The 17,988-nt window shown below is 43.1% G+C and overlaps 2 protein-coding genes across 2 annotated transcripts; both read left to right on the top strand.

The window, feature by feature from the left end:
* The first annotated feature begins 3,706 nt into the window (after nucleotides 1-3,706).
* Nucleotides 3,707-5,728, top strand: LOC121613226 (transcription factor HES-2-like). The gene is made up of 3 exons (XM_041946548.1): nucleotides 3,707-4,995; nucleotides 5,100-5,283; nucleotides 5,390-5,728. Exons 1-3 carry the CDS (start codon nucleotides 4,906-4,908, stop codon nucleotides 5,722-5,724), a joined length of 609 nt encoding a protein of 202 aa, XP_041802482.1. The 5' UTR covers nucleotides 3,707-4,905; the 3' UTR covers nucleotides 5,725-5,728.
* A 9,221-nt stretch (nucleotides 5,729-14,949) lies between these two features.
* Nucleotides 14,950-16,032, top strand: LOC121613263 (transcription factor HES-2-like). Its single transcript, XM_041946591.1, has 4 exons — nucleotides 14,950-15,039; nucleotides 15,143-15,238; nucleotides 15,350-15,437; nucleotides 15,554-16,032. The coding sequence occupies exons 1-4, from the start codon at nucleotides 14,950-14,952 to the stop codon at nucleotides 15,886-15,888; spliced, it is 609 nt and encodes a 202-aa protein (XP_041802525.1). The 3' UTR covers nucleotides 15,889-16,032.
* The last annotated feature ends 1,956 nt before the right edge of the window (nucleotides 16,033-17,988 follow it).

Below are 17,988 nucleotides of genomic sequence, written 5' to 3'. Positions count from 1 at the left end.
TCAGTGGTAGAGATGGGTACATGGGGCCCAGTATGCACTGAATGGCTGGAATGGGTAACTTCACAGCCAGAGTCTAGTACCAACAGACTGCTTTCATCTGTCAGAGCACGTTCACCCTCTTCAGCACCATGGACAGTGGTCCCCTTACAAGTACCACCACATGGAGCAAGAGTGTCAACCAGTCACCCACACCTGACCCCTCTTGATTAGAGATGCAAAGCTGCAGAAGTTCTTAAGAGGCAGCCACAGAAAGGAGTGTATACCCTTAAAATATCTCGAAGATACCCCCCTTTTTTTCTCCATGACTTTGATATCAGTGCTCATGTTGCGTTCTGTCATGTTAATGGAGTTGAAGAAAGAAGTAGTCCGTGGCAATTTCTTTACTTGTGATCCTCCCAGGAAGCCTTCTCAGCTTTGGGACCTTATTAAAAGTCGGGTGGAGGTGGAGGTGGAGCAGTCAGTTAAGATCCCTTTTCTGGTAGAAATGCATCTAATAAGGAAATCCCTGTCCAAGCAGTTTGAATAGCAACACAGCTGCTTGTACTGCTGTTAGTTCAACAAACTGAGAATGGAGATGGATTCATACTGACAGGAGACTGTGGTGATTTTAATCCACTCATGTTAACAGATCATTTGTAAGAAAACCATCATCTCAACAGTCTAAGATAAACATTTCTTTTTTTAAGGGCAAAAATATCTAGAAAGGTGAATTGGTGATGAACTCATTGGTGCCTTTCAGAAATCAGCCCAGTGTCACACCAATAGCAAGTGTCCACAGGTGGAAAGAGGGGTATATTTGCACATCTTCCACCAATGTGCAGATGAATCTGTTGCTTCTTAGAACAAAGAGCAAACTTCAGAGGGAGAATAACAAAGCATATTGAAATGTTGCAGTGTTTACACATTACTATTGAAATGTGAGCCTGTTTGCAGTATTAAAGGCTGTGAGTTGTGTGCTCAGCCTCTTTTCCCTATGAGATCAGCTACTCTCCCCTTGTGTGGGTATATTACACTACACAGGTTTTTACTTCTTGGTCATTTTCCACAAATCCTGAGGAAAACTTTACATGTTGGTAGTTACTGACATCTCCTCATTCTCACTGTTGTCTTTGTTGCTTGATTGCCCTCTTTTCTGATTTTAATATAGTTTTATCACTTAAAGTCTTTATATCTAACGTTTTCTCAAACAAAAACAAGGTTCGTGACATGACTGTTCGCTTGCTTTGTCTACCCATCAATCTGCTGAATAGGTGTGACTTAAGACTTACCATGAGACGCAGCAAAGGTGGCACAGTGGAGTGACTGCAGATACTGGACTTGATTCCGACAGTTAAAGCCTGTTAAAGCATGACTCTGTTTTTCAGCAAACTATTTAACTTGCCCAGCTCAAATGCTTGTATTAATTCTGAGCAAGTTGCTTTTTATACTTTGGCCTCTTAAGTTAAAACTGTTTTTCAAACACCAATGTCAATGTGAATATTTTTAGAAAATACCATTCTGCTCCTCAGTGTATTTCTGATCATCTATTAGCAACGACCATTTAGGATTTTGACTGTTCAAGTAAATCTTGAATCTCATCTTTTAGAAAAAAAATCACAGGCTTTACAAAAACTATCTACATTTCTGTTGTTTCCCCTTAGACTCTCCCAAACACGCCAAATCAGATATAGTGACCTATAGAGCTAACCTGTAGATAACTGCACGTTTATGCTTTTGCCAATCAGATTATTTAGCACTACAGGTGTTTAAATAAAGTTTACCCTCTCACAGGACTGTATTAATGGGCTTTTTAAAAAGTCAATGACTGAGCAGCTCAGAGTAAGTGATGCACAAAATATGCTTTCAATAATTTCACACATTTCAATAAATGGAAATAAAGTATGTCATTGCAGCCTGTCATTAGATTTTTGTTTTCCAGATGTAAAGCCTGGTTCATGGAGAACAGGGGAAACAGACCTACTCTGTGGAACAAGTTGTTTGAAATATCCTTATATTACTGTATATTTGCAAGAACACAGCCATGACAGTTGGGGAGCAGCAGGTAAAACACAACACACCTTTTAGGATTAAATTAGATTAGATTGTTAGATTAGAACGCTACAAATTCACGGTCTTGTAGTGGTAAAAAGGGACGTTTTAAAAGAATTAAACAGGATTTGATCACAAACTGGGAACAACAGGAAGTTCAATCCATCTTGACATGTTTGTCTCGAAGCTGTAGGACTCAACACCAGCCAGCAGTCAGATGCTTCACTATGCTGCAAATAATGCTAGCGTAGATTTTGGCGTGGGATGCCAGACAGCCTTTCAGCTGTATAGTCACAATTTGAAGGCCGGGAAAGCCGAATGTCTGGAAGCCTCCGTGTAGCCGTGATGCAGACGATGGACTTCAGGAAGGCGGAGAGTCCGTCGACGCTTTTGGTTTCACGCATGAATGAGCGTGCGCAGGCTCCATCTGTCCCAGCGCTTTGGCTCGTGTCAGTCTCATGCCGTGGATACGACCACATTCTCGCTAAGCACAACTTTAAGATTTACACGTTCAGGCTGTTTTCTGGGAACACATAACATAGGCTACATGTTCCCTTTTCACCTTTAGTTCCAGATGCTCTTGTCAAAAACTGTTGATGTTGTTAAACTTTCAATGATTTTCAATAATCAGATTTATAATAATGATAATAACATATAATAAAAGATTTCACAAGTTTTTCCTTTATCCGACTTGAATCTGACAAAAGTTCAGTAGCCTCGAGTTTAACTGGAAGAAAACAATTCTTTAGTATTTCTTTCCCATAGTTGCTAGAACATTCTTTGTGAATCCACTTTTCCATACGTCCCTCAACAAAGGATCACTGTGTTCTCGGCTTGTTGCACAGATGGATACCCACGCTGAATCCAGGACAAAAAGGGTCCCAACCGAAGCCTCTCTTGAACTTTTTTTTTTTTTGGTCTTATCTCGAAGGACCCGTTCCCAGACTGGACTTGATGGCAGTTATTTGGGGCCCCATGGGGCAGGACGCGTGCAAAACCGCGCATCTATAATGCTTAACAAAAAAAAGAGGGTTGAAACCCTCAAGCTAGAGCTGGACAGCTTGTAGCCGCGGAGCAGCGTTATCTTTACCAAAAAGCTTAGTGAAATACAGATCTGTTTCCACCTGTAAATAAAGAAACTTCAGCTGAATTATTGGATGATTCTTTATGTCGAACCTGTTCCCGCTCTTTGTTTTTCCGTTTCAGCAGGTTGGAAGTGCTTCAGTAAACAATTCTGTGCGTAAATGTCGTGCGTAAAAGCCATCTGAAACGTGCTGTACAGTGATATTCAGCACAAAGCATTGAATTTGGTTTAGAAGATCGGTTATAGAGCATTTGGCTACGTCGTCATTTTAATTCTAAACATATAAATTCCGTATGTGCCTTATTGGTTTAGGACTTCTTTTGTATCTTGCTGTGGAGTGCTGTTTAACCTGTTTGGATTCGTATATCGCTCTTTAACTGCGCCATTGTGTTTATGTCCTGTGAGCCAAGGCTCCTCTTAACAAAAGACAAAGACAAAAGACAAAAAATTTAGTTGTAGCACATCGATGGTGAGGCGGCACAAGCTCAGGGGCAGGAGCCGGGATGCTGGTGGGAGCAGCAGCAGAGCGGTGAGAGACAGAGGAGTGTGTGTGTGTGTATGGGGAGACGGAAGATGAGAGGAGAGGGGGGTTTCCCATCTGTTGCGCGCTGGTGGCGCGTGCCGCACGCGTGAATCCCAGTGGCAGCTCACTGCACTGTTTGGTTCAGGGGTCAGCAGCAGAGATGGACCGAAACTCTTCGGTGATGTTGAAACAAAACTTGTTTAGTCTGAATTTAAAACTTCTGCAGTGCTACATTTAATGTTGCGTTCATATATTTTTAAGGGGTTTTAAATCGCTTTCAAATAGCTCCAGGCTTTCACTGACTCGCTGGCCTTTTTCCTCACCGTGCTATCCAGCAGGGTGAGACAGGCTTGTGTGTTGCACGGCTCGTATACAGACAATATATTGATGGACTATATTCGCTCTACGCAGACGCACCTCTCTGCTTGCGTTGCAGGTTGTCCACGTCACTCAGTCTCCTCCCCCACTGCTCCAGGTAAACACCGTGTTGTTGATACTGGAAACAAGCTGCTGAGGGTCCACAAGCAGATGTAAATCCATACATAGCGTGGCTTGGGTATCTGGTTTATTAGTTGTTGGAATAGATTAGTGCTGTCACCTCAGAATCACTCATCTGGTTCTGTGTTTCTTTTGTTGTGGCGCTTAAGCAAGTCCAGTCCATACGCATAAACACAAATAAGACTATATGTGTGTATTGTGATGATTTTCATGTAACGTTTTGTAGCAGTGCAACGTTCAGTTATCTCATCAAACTAAGATGATCTTTGGGAGATTTGGTCGCTCGTTTCTGGGGAATTTCCCATGCAGAAATAAACAGGATAATAAGCAAAAAGAGGGTCAATTTAATATCAAAGCCAGGCGAAAAAAGAAGCAAATCGTTACTGTAGAGAGCTCCAAGAGAGCAGTTGTCTGATATACGAAGGAAAAACAGCAGTTATATTGTTTGTGCTGAATGCGTAATTAGATCTTTGATGGACGTTAAAGCTTTAAATTTTAAACGCAATAAAGCGCAACATCATCACGAAAGTCCGCATACCAGCGGTAGACGCAGGGGCCCGATGGGACCAGATGGTCCAGACAGGAGCTCCGCTCATGTCCCAAAGGCATCGCCCCCCTGTTTCAACCCCCGCGACACGATGGCTTGTGTTCCCTCCCCTGTGACGCGCCGGAGCCACATAAATAGGAGGCTCTCCAGCTCTGCAGCACACTTGAGCTCAGCCGCTCCAAGAGCAAGTATCTGCTCTCAAAAACACAACAACAAGCAAACAACATGAGTCCCAGCATCACTACTGAGGCCAACCAGCCTCTCACTGTCAGGTCCACCGTGGCCCAGAGAAAACAAGCCAACGAACTGAGAAAGGTAAGAAAGAGAGGAAGTCTAGGAGCTCGTGGTACTGGAAGTGCTTTCTGATTTGATTCTTTTTAAAGTGCAACTGAATAACGATCTTTCCTATTTTTTTCTAGACTCTTAAACCCTTGCTGGAGAAGAGACGACGTGCTCGTATCAACGACAGCCTCAGCCATTTGAAAAGTCTGATTCTTCCTCTGGTTGGCAAAGACAACGCGCGCTACTCCAAGCTGGAGAAAGCTGACATTCTGGAAATGACCGTCCGTTTCCTCAGAGACCTTCCTTCCACTCCTGTCAAAGGTGAGCATCGTCTCTTCAGCTGCGATCAGCATTGCACAAACTTTCTTACTTGAGCTCGAAGGCAATTTGAAATTCCACCCACTGATCAACTCTCTTCTCCCTCCAGACTCCGCAGACAGCTACAGAGAAGGCTACAAAGCCTGCCTGCAGCGCGTCTCCGCTCTGCTTCCCAAAACCAGCCTGGATCAGGACGCGTGTCGGCGTGTGAACGAGTTCGTCCAGCAGTCCGCGTCCGCCACCGTCACCCCAACCTGCCTGAACTGCTGCGCTCAGGGCTCCAGGACTTTCCCTCAGATCCAACAGAGACTCCAGAGCCTCAAATCCAGCTTCGGCTCCAGACTGGAGAGCCAGTCCCACAGCGGCAGCGGCGCAGTGGCCCCCAGCAGAGCGCAGCCTGCAGGACCACACGCTGTCAGCGCTGCCATGTGGAGACCTTGGTAGATTGGATGGACATTTATCTCACGAGTGTTATTTATATTGTGGTGTTATTTATCCTAGAACCGTAGAATTAGAGATTAAGAATTGCTGGAGTTGCTGTATTGTAACTAAATTCAGTATTTGGCTCATTTTTGCGTTTAATGCCAGAGAGCACTGCACGAGCACAGATCTCAAAGAACCCGAAGTCTATGAACGTTTTTAAATGCAATCCTCTTTGGGGTTTCAAAGATATGGGTTGTAGACAACACTTTTGTAAAACCCCAGGGGTTATTTTGTTTGAGGTTTGCACGCTGGACTTAAAAGTATTTTGGTCTGTGCAAAAGAATAGTCTGTAAACACTATGTGTTAAATAGGATTATTATTCATTGACATCATGTGAGAAAAACACGTTTTGTGACACTTGAGGTGTTTTGTCATTGAGAAAGTCTTTTCAATAAATGTACTCTTGACGAAGATGGTTGTGTCGTTTAATCCTTTCCTTTATGGTGGTCTGAGGAGCTCAAAGTTCTCACTAAACCCAGACGTCTTAACGGGAGGAATCTCAGTGATGTGAAAGGAATAAAAAAGGCGCGCAAACGCATAAAGCCACAGGTCAGCCGGAGCCATTGATGCTGATGAGCAGCTGCTCTATTGTTGCTGATTTGAGGCGCCTCTCTGGTTGCCGCCAAAGTGGTGGGAAGAAGTTGGACTGGTTGTGTGACGGAACACACACTGGGACGACTGCAGTTGTGAATTATAATGACAAATTATAAACACACTCTTGTTTCTCAGTAGTTTTGTCAATAGCAGGCAAACTGGTAGTCAGACTGTCTCCAGTATAAGTAGTATCCTGAGTTTATACCTTTACCAAATGACAATGGAAATGAGTACTCTGTTTCCCTCATGTTTAAGCAGCCTATTGTTGTATATGTCTCTTATTGTAGCTTCTTTCACACAAGCACGTTTTATAAATAATCTCAACGTCCTCCCTCCCTCTAGACTTTACTGGATAGAAGTCATACTCAAAAGTCTATCAGTGAAAAGACAACAATTACTTAAACAAAATCATTTTCCATGAAGCAGAAAATGTTGTGCACAGCTGTGACATTCTCCAGCAATCATGAATTCATCATATTAATAAGTTTTTTAATATTTCATTAAACATCAGCAGAATGATAATGTCCCATTCTAATACTTGTCTTTCCAAAGTAGTTGTAAACTTAAAACAGCATAAAGCACTATGCATGTTCATAGAAACTCTCGGCCTATAATGCATTATTCAGGTATCTATATTTGATTACAATGTGGGCATCTTACAAAGTTAATATCGCTTGTTCACTGTGTCAGGAGGTAAACCTATTCTGAAGAGGAACTTGAAGTTTGGTTTCTTAGCTTTTAAGCAGCCAATACTTTTTATTCACTTATATAATATGAAAATCAATGTGCAGTCACCTGGAACACGTTTGAGACAGCACCCTAATCTCCACTTTTATTCAGCATGAGATTATTCTCCTGCAGTAATGCATCAGAGAATATGGACTCTTTGGTGCAGTCAAAGATGGCCCAACACCCCGGCTTTGAACCACAACTTTTTAAACGCAACAAACAAATTATTCCTTTTCACAACGTGTATGATTATCTGATGAAACTGTTGTTTACGCACAGTCTTTCGGCAGACGAGTCATAAATCTTTAATGTTGGAGGATTGTTGAACGGACCAACAACAGCAAGGAAATATCTGAAGCACATTTTCTGTCTCTGTGACTGTCTGTTCTGGGAAACTGTTTTGGGATGAGTGGAAACCAGTTGCTCCCTATGCGTTAGATAATGTATAAGAAAACCTATGGTATTCTGTGGAATATGGTCAGTAATAATGCAAAGGACATGCAACTACTGTACATAAAACCACAGTTCTGCCCCTTAAAAGCACATTTTTTAATGTCTAACTTTAATCGGTACTCATATATCCATATGTGCATCAAAGATCTGAGGAGATCTATTCTTAGTGCAACTTCAGATGAAGTGATGGAGGACAAATGGTGTGCAAAAAAGCATTCTAAAGTTCAGCTGAGGCTTCAGTGGTCTGAGCTGGTATCTCCTAAAGCTGCAGTCCTTTATGCATTAAACTATAAACATAGTACAGTTAGCTTTGCTGTCTGGTTGTCCATCAGTGTTGTTCCACCTCTTTCACACTCAGCAGTTTAATGAGGACACAAAGATGAAATTCATAAACATATTTGCAGCAGATTAAGATTATTCAAAACACTGATAAATGAAAACCAGATGATGATTATAATATTCCAAGCAAATAAATAGTCTGCAAACACTAACTATGGGATCCGCTTGATCTTTGACCATAAATAAAAGCCCGCTTGTAGTTTAGAACGTTTTTTTTTTTTTTTAACCAGTTGTGGAATAAGTAATTTCCTGTGTCATTGCCATCATATGCAAGACAAAAGCACAAATGTCTGCTTAACCCTGCTCAGGTGCTGGGAAAATGCTGGGATGTAAATGGCATACAAAAAACAAACCAAACATGGTCATTGGATGTATTCCAGGGTTGTCCAGAATTGCCCAATAGCAATGTTCTGGGTTGATTTTAGGCTGTTAATCTGAGAGAACAAACCTTTACACATCAGGTTCAGTTTACTGATCAGGAGCCAATGAAAATGGTTGTATAATGTGTCCTGTACCTCTGTTTGAACAAATATCTCTGCTTGAACCTCAGCCTTTAATAGAAATCCTACCTTACAAACTAGTTTTGAAAAACACGGGTATAAAAGATGCAGGGAGGGTCTAATGAAAGCTGCTATTGAGTTGCATTCTGGAAATGGTAGAATCCAGTGTTTTTAGGACTTTATCTATACTATAGAGTCAGAGTATCTTGGCCACTGCTGCTTCAGTTCTGACTATACTACTTTTTATCTGTCGTGTCAAGTCAGTTTTATTCATACAGCCAAATATCATGAATCACATACTTGCTTCAAGAGGATTTAAAATCTGTCCAGCATAAGACACCCACTTTCCTTTGACCCTTTATCCGGATAAGGAAAAACTACCTCAAGAAACCCTTTATGAGGAAAAAATGAAAGAAACCTCAGGAAGAGCAATAGAAGACTGGACTAGATGTGTCCAGAATAGACCAACACAGTAAAATAACAACAATCTGGATGACAAAATTATGGATGCACAATAGAACATACAGCCCCTGAAACAATTAAGAGACCACTGCAATTATTTCTGAAATCAGCATAAAAAAAGTATAAAAAACAATGCTGTGATTATCACTATCCTCTTGCAATAGGACCAAAAAGTTGAAAAGTTAAAAAGAAAAGTTTTGAGTGAGGAAAAGAAGGGTTCTATTCTGGCTTTACTGGCAGAGGGATACAGTGAGCGTCAGGTGGCTTCCATCCTTAAAATTTCTAAGACAGCAGTTCATAAGAACAAGTTGGAGAAGCAGACATTGGGGACAACAAAGCTACAGACTGGCCGAGGATGAAAACTACTCTCCACTGACTGGGATGAGAGTGAACTCATTCAGATGTCCCTCAGCAACGATAAGATTATATTATGTGACCCACAAAAAGAATGGCAAATGGCAGCTAGAGTGAAGTGCATGGAGAAAAGGATTCGGAACAGGCTCCTAGGGGCAGGGCTCAAGTCGTGTAAATCTAGAAAAATCAATGAGAAGCAAAGAAGAGCCAGGCGGAGGTTAGCAAAAGACCATAAGGATTGGACCATAGAGGGCTGCAGTAAGGTCATCTTCTCTGATGAGACCAATTTTCAGCTTTGCCCAATGCCTCCGTCTAATGGTTAGACGGAGACCTGGAGAGGTCTACAAGCCACAGTGTCCTGCACCCACTGTGGTGGGGGATCGGTGACGATCGTGGGGTGCTTCAGCAAGGCTGGAATCAGGCAGATTTGTCTTTGCGAAGGACGCATGAATCAAGCCATGTACAAGGTTATCCTGGAAGAAAACTTGCTTCCTTCTGCTCTCACAATGTTCCTCAACTCTGAGGATTGTTTTTTCAGCAGGACAATGCTGCATGCCACACAGCCAGGTCCATCGAGGTGTGGATGAAGGACCATTGGATCAAGACCCTGTCATGGCCAGCCCAATCCCCAGACCTGAACCCCATTGAAAACCTCTGGAATGTGATCAAGAGGAAGTTGGATGGTCACAAGCCATCAAACAGAGCTGAGCTGCTTGAATATTTGCGCCAGGAGTGGCATAAAGTCACCCAACAACAACTTGAAAGACTGGTGGAGAGCATGCCAAGACGCATGAAGGCTGTGATTGAAAATCAGGGTTATTCCACCAAATATTGATTCCTGAATCTTCCTAAGGTTAAACAGTAGTATTGTGTTGTTTAAAAATGAATATGAACTTGTTTTCTTTGCAGTATTTGAGGTCCGAAAATACTGCATCTTTTTTGTTATTTTGACCATTTGTCATTTTCTACAAATAAATGCTCTAAATGACAATATTATTATTTGGAATTTGGGAGAAATGTTGTCAGTGGTTTTTACTCAAGCACATAGCTATAGATAGTAAAATCAGAGAAACTGAGAGAGAGATGCAGGGAGAAAGAGAGAGAGAGACAAGAATAACATGTACACAAGGCAGACGGTGAGGCAAGAGGGGAGGCTGAATCTCCTGGACGACGAAGATCCAGATCCAAAAGATGTGGAATGAAGCATCGACAACCAGAAGAAAAAGAGAGGTCCCAGGATGGGAGAGAGCGAGAGACAGAGAAAGAAAGAGGGAAACAGAGGGTCAGAGAGATGCTGTGGTTTTCAGAAAGTTTACAGTATTCCTCAGCAGCAGGACAAACATGGACTGTCATCGCTCATCTTAATAAATTAATTGAGACTGAGACCGACTTGCTTGAAGGATTATAGCAACGGTTAACAGGCCAAAGGCCCAAAGTAATAAGCAGCTAGCTGACAGTTAAGGTGAAAAGATGAGTTTTAAGTTTGAATTTAAAGACCTCAATAGAGCCAGACTGGGAGGTTATTCCAGAGGAAACGGCCATGATAGACAGATATGAAGGGGTGTGTCTATTTTGAATTTTGTAAATCATCAGAAGCACTTCTAATCTGAGGATAGGGGCCCAAAGAAGGGAAGCTAAAATTGGTGTAATATGTGTGAGGCAGGTCCAATAACAAAATGTAACAATGTCTGGATGAAAGATATGAAAAGATCTTCTTTGTGCTTTCTTTAAAGTGCTGACAGAAGGAGACGGTGGGATCAGCTGTGACATCAAGATTCTTGGCTGTTAAGAAATCACACAGTTGTTGAGAGTTACTGTTGATCAAAGTGGCGTTTATGTTGAGTGGGACCAATGACCAGCATTTAGCAGAATTTAGGAGCAGGATGTTACACAACATCCAGTTTTTCAAAGAAGAATAAGAAGCAGACCTCTTATTTAATAATTTGTGAATGGTCGTTCTCCTTTATAAGCACATACAGCTGAATATCATCAGTGTAGCAGTGGAAATTAAGCCCATGGCTGCATAGAATTTTGTCAAGAGGTGAAAATTAAAGATAGAAGAGCAGAGTGCAGAGAACTGAGCCCTGGGGTACTCCATATTTCACATAAGGAATCTTTGATGTAGTGTTACTATTAACACAGTGTGTTCTTTCAGATAGGCACGACCGTAACCATGGCAGAGCCAAACCAGAGACCCGAAATTGACTCTCAAGCTGGTCAAGGAGGAAATATGATAAATGTCTTTAAAAGCCGCACTGAGATCCAGTAATACAAAGAGGTACTGAGGTTAACTCCATAATCCACAATCCATACAAGAAGATCATTTAAAACTTTATTAAATTCAGTTTCAGTGGCCTGCCGGCCCTGAAAGTGGATGGAAAGGTTAAAAAAGATCACTGTTAAAGGTGTGGGCTGAAAGTTGCTAAAAGTATTTGCTTTCGTACAGGTTGAAGCACAGCAGTCTTAAAGCTAGTGAGGACAAAGAAAAGTTAAGCTGGTCGGGGATCAAGGAGCCATGTGGTTGCTTTAGAAGCTAACACCAGAACAAGGACAGGCTAGTGTTGCGACCTGACACACCACAGATGCAACAGGAGAGACAGTCAGAACAGAAACAGCTATCCACTGAGATAGAATCAAGTCAAGAGTTTGACCACTGCAGCGAGGATTAGGTTCATGAACAAACTGAGTGAAACCATAATATCAAGACGTGCCAGAGATGCTTCACTTAGAGGGAAGTCCTTATTCCAGTGAATATTGAAATCACCTATAATTAATCATCAGAATGTCTCCAAATTCTTCTAATAATTGGGCATAAGGGCCAGGTGATCAATAGCAAACCAAAACATTACAAAATATTTTCCATTTAAAATGAGTCAAAAGATGGTTTTCTCACTCAGCTTGTAAAACCTGATGAACGTCGTCACATTAACGTCTCCTTTCACTATGGGAACTGACCTGTTTTACTCCCACAATAGCACTACAGACTGCAGTGCTGTCTTCACGGCGTCTTTCATGACATACAGAGAAGAACAAGGGACAAACTTTGAAGACTTTACACATTATATCAACACGTGCTGCTTCAGTTTGGTCACTGGAGCAGTTCAGACCTGCTGATGGTCTTATGTGGAGTGCAAACGCTCTTTACAGATCTTCTAGCTGGATATGGTGTCCTCTATTGTTCCAGACCCGCCCGTTTTCTCTCAGCTCTGATCACGCTGCGGCAAAAGTCAGGTGGAGTCCCGCTCGCTGTTTGTCCCCCATCCCACCGCCCGCATGTGACTCTTAATTCCCATGAAGTGTTGGAACATTTCCAGACAAAGGCTCCCTGTTATCCGGCCGGCACAGATGGGTTACCGACGCCGAATTTGCTTGAAAAGACAAAAGAGGACTCTAACCGTAAGAGCAAAAACTGAGGAGAAGTGTACCACCCCCAGCCCCCCCAGCCCCCCAACCCCCATCATCCTCATCATCCCTGCATCCCAGAGGGCCGCTGAGGGGCGCGTGCAGCAAGTGTGCCTCTCAGTTTCAGGGCAGCCTGGCTCTCAAGCGGCGCAGCGAGGTCATGTGGTGACCTTCACGTCTCAACTCTGTGGACTTTATTTTCATTTCAAGGTATATGCACAACAGAATCGCCCCCCATATAAACTGTAGCAAACATTCACAACCTATTGTCCCATTAAAACCCACTACTCAGACTGCAGGGCAGTGATGATAAGTGCAGGGTGGAAACCATTGAAAGTTCATACAACAAAAATATAAAGCTGACTGCTAATTTTTGAAATCGAAATCCATTTGCAGGACCTTCACCTTTGAATGACTGCTTTCACAGATTATGCAGTTTTGTATTTGGAATTCTGCACGAGTAATGTGCTTGGAGGGTTGTCACCGTGTCAGAGTAAGACTACTGCTACATGCGGTAGACTCAGCCTTGCAATCTGCTCTTCCAGACAGACATCTTTCATCTCCACGGACAGATTGAGCTTTGTGTTTCGTCATCACCATATAATATTGATAAACAAGCATCTCATGATAGCTTGGACGCTAAGATATCCAGGAGTCAAGCTGTAGGAGACAATCGTAGCACGGAGTTTCCGAACAGGGGGGCGAGAATGGTTTGTGTCAGTTGGACACTAACAACATGGACCCATGACAGGCATGCAGATGGGGTACCCACGCCAATACTGCGTGGAGATCATGTGTCGTGCGTGAAAAGTGTATAGAAAAAAGTGCAGCCTGTGTGTGTGTGTTTGTGTGTGTGTGTTCGTGCGTGTGTGTGTGTGTGTGTGTGAAAGATGGACAGTACCACAGTAGGACAGGCTGACTGGCCCTTCGCGATGCTGTTGTGCTGCAGGAGGGGTGTGTGGGGGGTTGGGGTCGATGGATGGAGGGGGGTTAAAGGCTCGGTAACAGACTGCCATCTGGTCGCCGTGGCGCGTGCTGCGCGCGTGGTTCCCCTGAGTGCAGTGGTATTTGATGGGTTGTCATGTCTCTCTTTAGTGTTTATTTAGTATCTGAAAGTCGCAAAGCTGTATTACATAGTTTGATTCCTTCCTCGGAGGACTGTCCAGGATGGTTGGTTATAGAATACAGAAAGTCGAAGTCCACAAGTAAATATCCACAACAGCCAACATAAAACTCATTTTATATTTCGCGGTGGCTATTGTGATTGAAGTACATGCACCCTCACTACCCCACCCTCTGTTTTCAGCCCCAACCGCCCTGCATCAGGCATTAGTAGCAGCAGGATCCACCCAACAGGTAGGGACCCCCCCGGGCAGAAACAGCATAAAAACGTCATATGCAAAACTATTGTTGTCAAAATCTAAGAACAGATGTTATTTGAAAGTAGCGTGGCTTGGGTATGAGATTGGAGTAAGAGTCCGTGTCTCTGTGGACACTCTTCCATGCACGCAAGCCTGACCCCTATGCCAGTAATGCATGTACTGCACCCTGCAGTTCTGCGCGTGTATATATTTATTTAAAACTGATCTGTAATATAAAAGATATTTGATCAAACTTGGGCAAATTACGCACAATAACACACAATAAACCTCCGCTTCCAACAGCCGCAGGGAATTCAGCAGGCAAACAAACCTTCATGATATTGCGGAGACATATTTTTTTTAATGAAGTCTGCTTTGGTTCATAGTTAGAACACAAGATAAACGGTTGCTGTATAACCTAGATTTATGAATTGCACTTTTTGTTCAACACTGCGTAATTATTATTTACCAGTAACTATATACTGAATATATAGATGTACACATGTGTGCGCGCTTGTGTTTTACAAACTTATTACAAACGTTTTACGAACGTATTCCATCTACTATATATGAAATAATTAACCCAATTTTGTGTTATTTCATGTTTTGAAAACTGGCTAGTTTGCAGAAGTAGTATTTGGTGAATGCGCATTCTGTTTGTCCACACAGCTTCTTTACGCACATGTTTCTTCAGCTTCTTGACGCAGATTTTGTTTGATTTGTTGTATGGATCATAACGCAGACACGCACCGCAGTTGTTACGCATGGATTAGAGAAGACAGATGGTTATCTTTCTATTCTTGATGGTTTTGTGTTGTTTTCAACGTATACGTGGCCAGTCCACATCGTTTCGTGTTGGCTTGGGGGCGTACCCGTGACGCACGGAAACCGACGCCACGGACCTGGATATATACCGCAGCCTTGGCCGTTGCAGACACATCTTCGCTGACTTCTTTGTTGGACACTTCTCTGGCACAAAGACGACCCTGAAAATGTCTCCAAACATGACCTGTGAAGCTCTCCAGTCCTTTTCTCCAAGGCTAACTGTTGCCAAAAGAAAAGAAGCTCTTGAGCTCAGAAAGGTAAGCGGAACCACGGATTTTTGCTTCAATGTCTTCTACATTTTCTCTGATGCTTTACACTTAATGTACTGAATGAATGCTAAATTTGATGTGTTCTTTTCAGACTATGAAACCTTTGATGGAAAAAAGAAGGCGCGCACGCATCAACGACAGCCTGAACCATTTGAAAAACCTCATCCTTCCCCTCACAGGCAGAGATGTAAGTGATTATATACATTTAAATATAAGCAGGAACACTTTCAGAATTACTGAAGTCAAAGCATCGTTTACGCTCATATGTTTAATATATGCTTTTTATCATTTTTTCCAGAAGACTCGCTACTCCAAGCTTGAGAAAGCCGACATCCTAGAAATGACTGTGAGGTTCCTCAGCGACATTCCCTCTGTTAACACGAAAGGTGAGTTATGGCTCTGCTTGTTTACACTTTTAAAACACGTTTATTGATAGATAAACATATATATGTGGACTAATGATTTTTTGAACAACAAAACTAACGTTTCGTTGCCTTTTCAGATTCCACCGACAGCTACAAGGAAGGCTACAAAGCCTGCCTGCAGCGCGTCTCCGCTCTGCTTCCCAAAACCAGCCTGGATCAGGACGCGTGTCGGCGGATGAACGAGTTCGTCCAGCAGTCCGCGTCCGCCACCGTCACCCCAACCTGCCTGAACTGCTGCGCTCAGGGCTCCAGGACTTTCCCTCAGATCCAACAGAAACTCCAGAGCCTCAAATCCAGCTTCGGCTCCAGACTGGAGAGCCAGTCCCACAGCGGCAGCGGCGCAGTGGCCCCCAGCAGAGCGCAGCCTGCAGGACCACACGCTGTCAGCGCTGCCATGTGGAGACCTTGGTAGATACGTTCAGTTCAAGTGTTCGGATCTCCCAAAAGCCTGTGAAAAGACTGTAAAGTGTTTCATATTTAGGCGACATGTTAAGACAGCTTCATATCATATGTATCACTTGTAAATATGCATAGTGATTCGTTTCTGCTGATGAAAAGCCAGAATTCATCGTTAAATCGTATTGGTTGAGTATTATATACTTACGTTTTGCGCACGCGTCTGTTGTCCTGTATAAGTTGACAAGTTTAGACAGTCGTATTTTTTTAAAAATCTGCATGTATGTATACGTTAAATATTTAGTCCTCTTTGCGGACTAAGTGATAAAGGGCCAGTGAAACAGCCCTGTAAGACCCAAAGGGTTAGTGTGTATGAATTTGCACTGTAGACTTCAATGTCCTGAGTCTGTGCAGATGAGCTTTGTAGACATGTATGTCACTGCAAGTATCTCTGTTGGGATGTGTTTTATTTTTGCTATTTACAGCAAATGTTGTATATATGTTATATAAACACAAATAAAACTGCGATATCGTGGTTAAATCTTGTCTTGTATTCTTGTATACGATTGGTATGTACAGTACTGGTCTTTATTTAACGCAGCCACAAAAGATTATATGATGGAAAGAAAACGTTATTTAGTTAGCACAAAACACACATAAGGATCAGTTCATCCTTGTCTACTTTGCATTAAAACCACAGAGAGAGAAAAAAAGCAGTTCATAACAAATATCACACAGCAAAGCGCACACACAGACTACGTGTGATATTACAGAAAGGCAACCAAAACTGTTCTGAGGCTGCATGCTTCGGCTTCAGCAGACTGAACTGAGTATTTGGCGCAGCAAATGTGATGTGATGTTTCCTTATATAGCGACACTTCCGTGTTTAATGAGCAATGGCCCCTGTGACACATCTGTCAAGCAACTTTTTATTGCGCAGGATAAAAACCGTTAGTCAGAGTGACCGCGGAATGATGTTGTGATCAAACGCGCCCTCAATAGGACAAATGAAGTATCGCCCCTGCGTTCAGCATGTCGGTGTAAATGCGGTCTCTGCTGCCCCCCTCCGACGGCTGCAGGTACTGTGCTGTCTATTTCTGTTGTACTTCCCATTAGCCTCTTCTAACGGCACTGGCTACTTTATGTAAGCGAAACTCTTGATCACTTAATCTTATAATACAATCATAGCCTGTTTTAAGACACTGCAAACAATATGCTTCGTCATGTAAAACATCCCTTTTGCACTTCCGTTCCCTCCACATGAGTCATTTCTCAGAGAGACAACAGTAACAGCAGCAGCCGGCGGACACCGGAGGAGCTCATCTCCCCTTTCATCACGCACAAATCTCGCTGCAACACGAGACCAGCAAACCCCGAGACCTTATCATCAACATCACCGCCATCCTCATCATCACCATGTCGGTACCGCAGGCGCGCGAGGCAGCATCCTCCCTACAATTATGCAGGTAGGACGTTTCTGACACATTGTGCGCGAGCAACCTTCACATGCTAATAACGTGCCGCTGGTGGACAAATGACGGGAAACGCGCGCGGCTGCCGGCTCACAGGATGATAACCCAGATAATCCGCTTCGTGTGCTGGTGTCACACACCGGACGACAGCCTGCGGCTCCGCCGGTGGAGGACCATGTTTAACCCACGATAGTTTACGACAGAGGAAAGACGTGTGTTGAGGATGATCAGCGCGCGGGCTCTCGGCGGAGGTGCAGATCGTTTGTGTCGCATGTCGTCTGTGATGACCTCCGATCTATTAGCACCGGCTGGACACGCGACAAACTACCAAGGACACTTTAAGGTCGCCATCATTTGACCGAAACTCCAGTTAAAAGTTTCATCTTGTAGCGTAGGCTTAAATAATGTGGCTTCAGTAAACAGTTAGTCTCGACTGTGTCCAGTAAATCGCGTGTCGTTGATTCCTCGTTCATTTTCCCAAAGACAGTAACCGCAGGAAGAACACTGAAAGCAAACAGCCAGCTGTGCGGTAACGACTGCTGCCTGTTAAAATACCTTTGCAATGAATCGGTTTCGTTTCCCAGCAGCATGCTGACATTGTAGTACCTGTACTCACCCGTGGGTGGCGCTGTAGTTCAGTCACT

The sequence above is a fragment of the Chelmon rostratus genome, chromosome 10 (genome assembly GCF_017976325.1).
Source record: "Chelmon rostratus isolate fCheRos1 chromosome 10, fCheRos1.pri, whole genome shotgun sequence".
NCBI classification, from domain to species: Eukaryota; Metazoa; Chordata; class Actinopteri; order Chaetodontiformes; family Chaetodontidae; genus Chelmon; species Chelmon rostratus.
The sequence above is the reverse complement of the archived record's forward strand: the minus strand, read 5'-3'. Positions and strand labels throughout refer to the sequence as shown.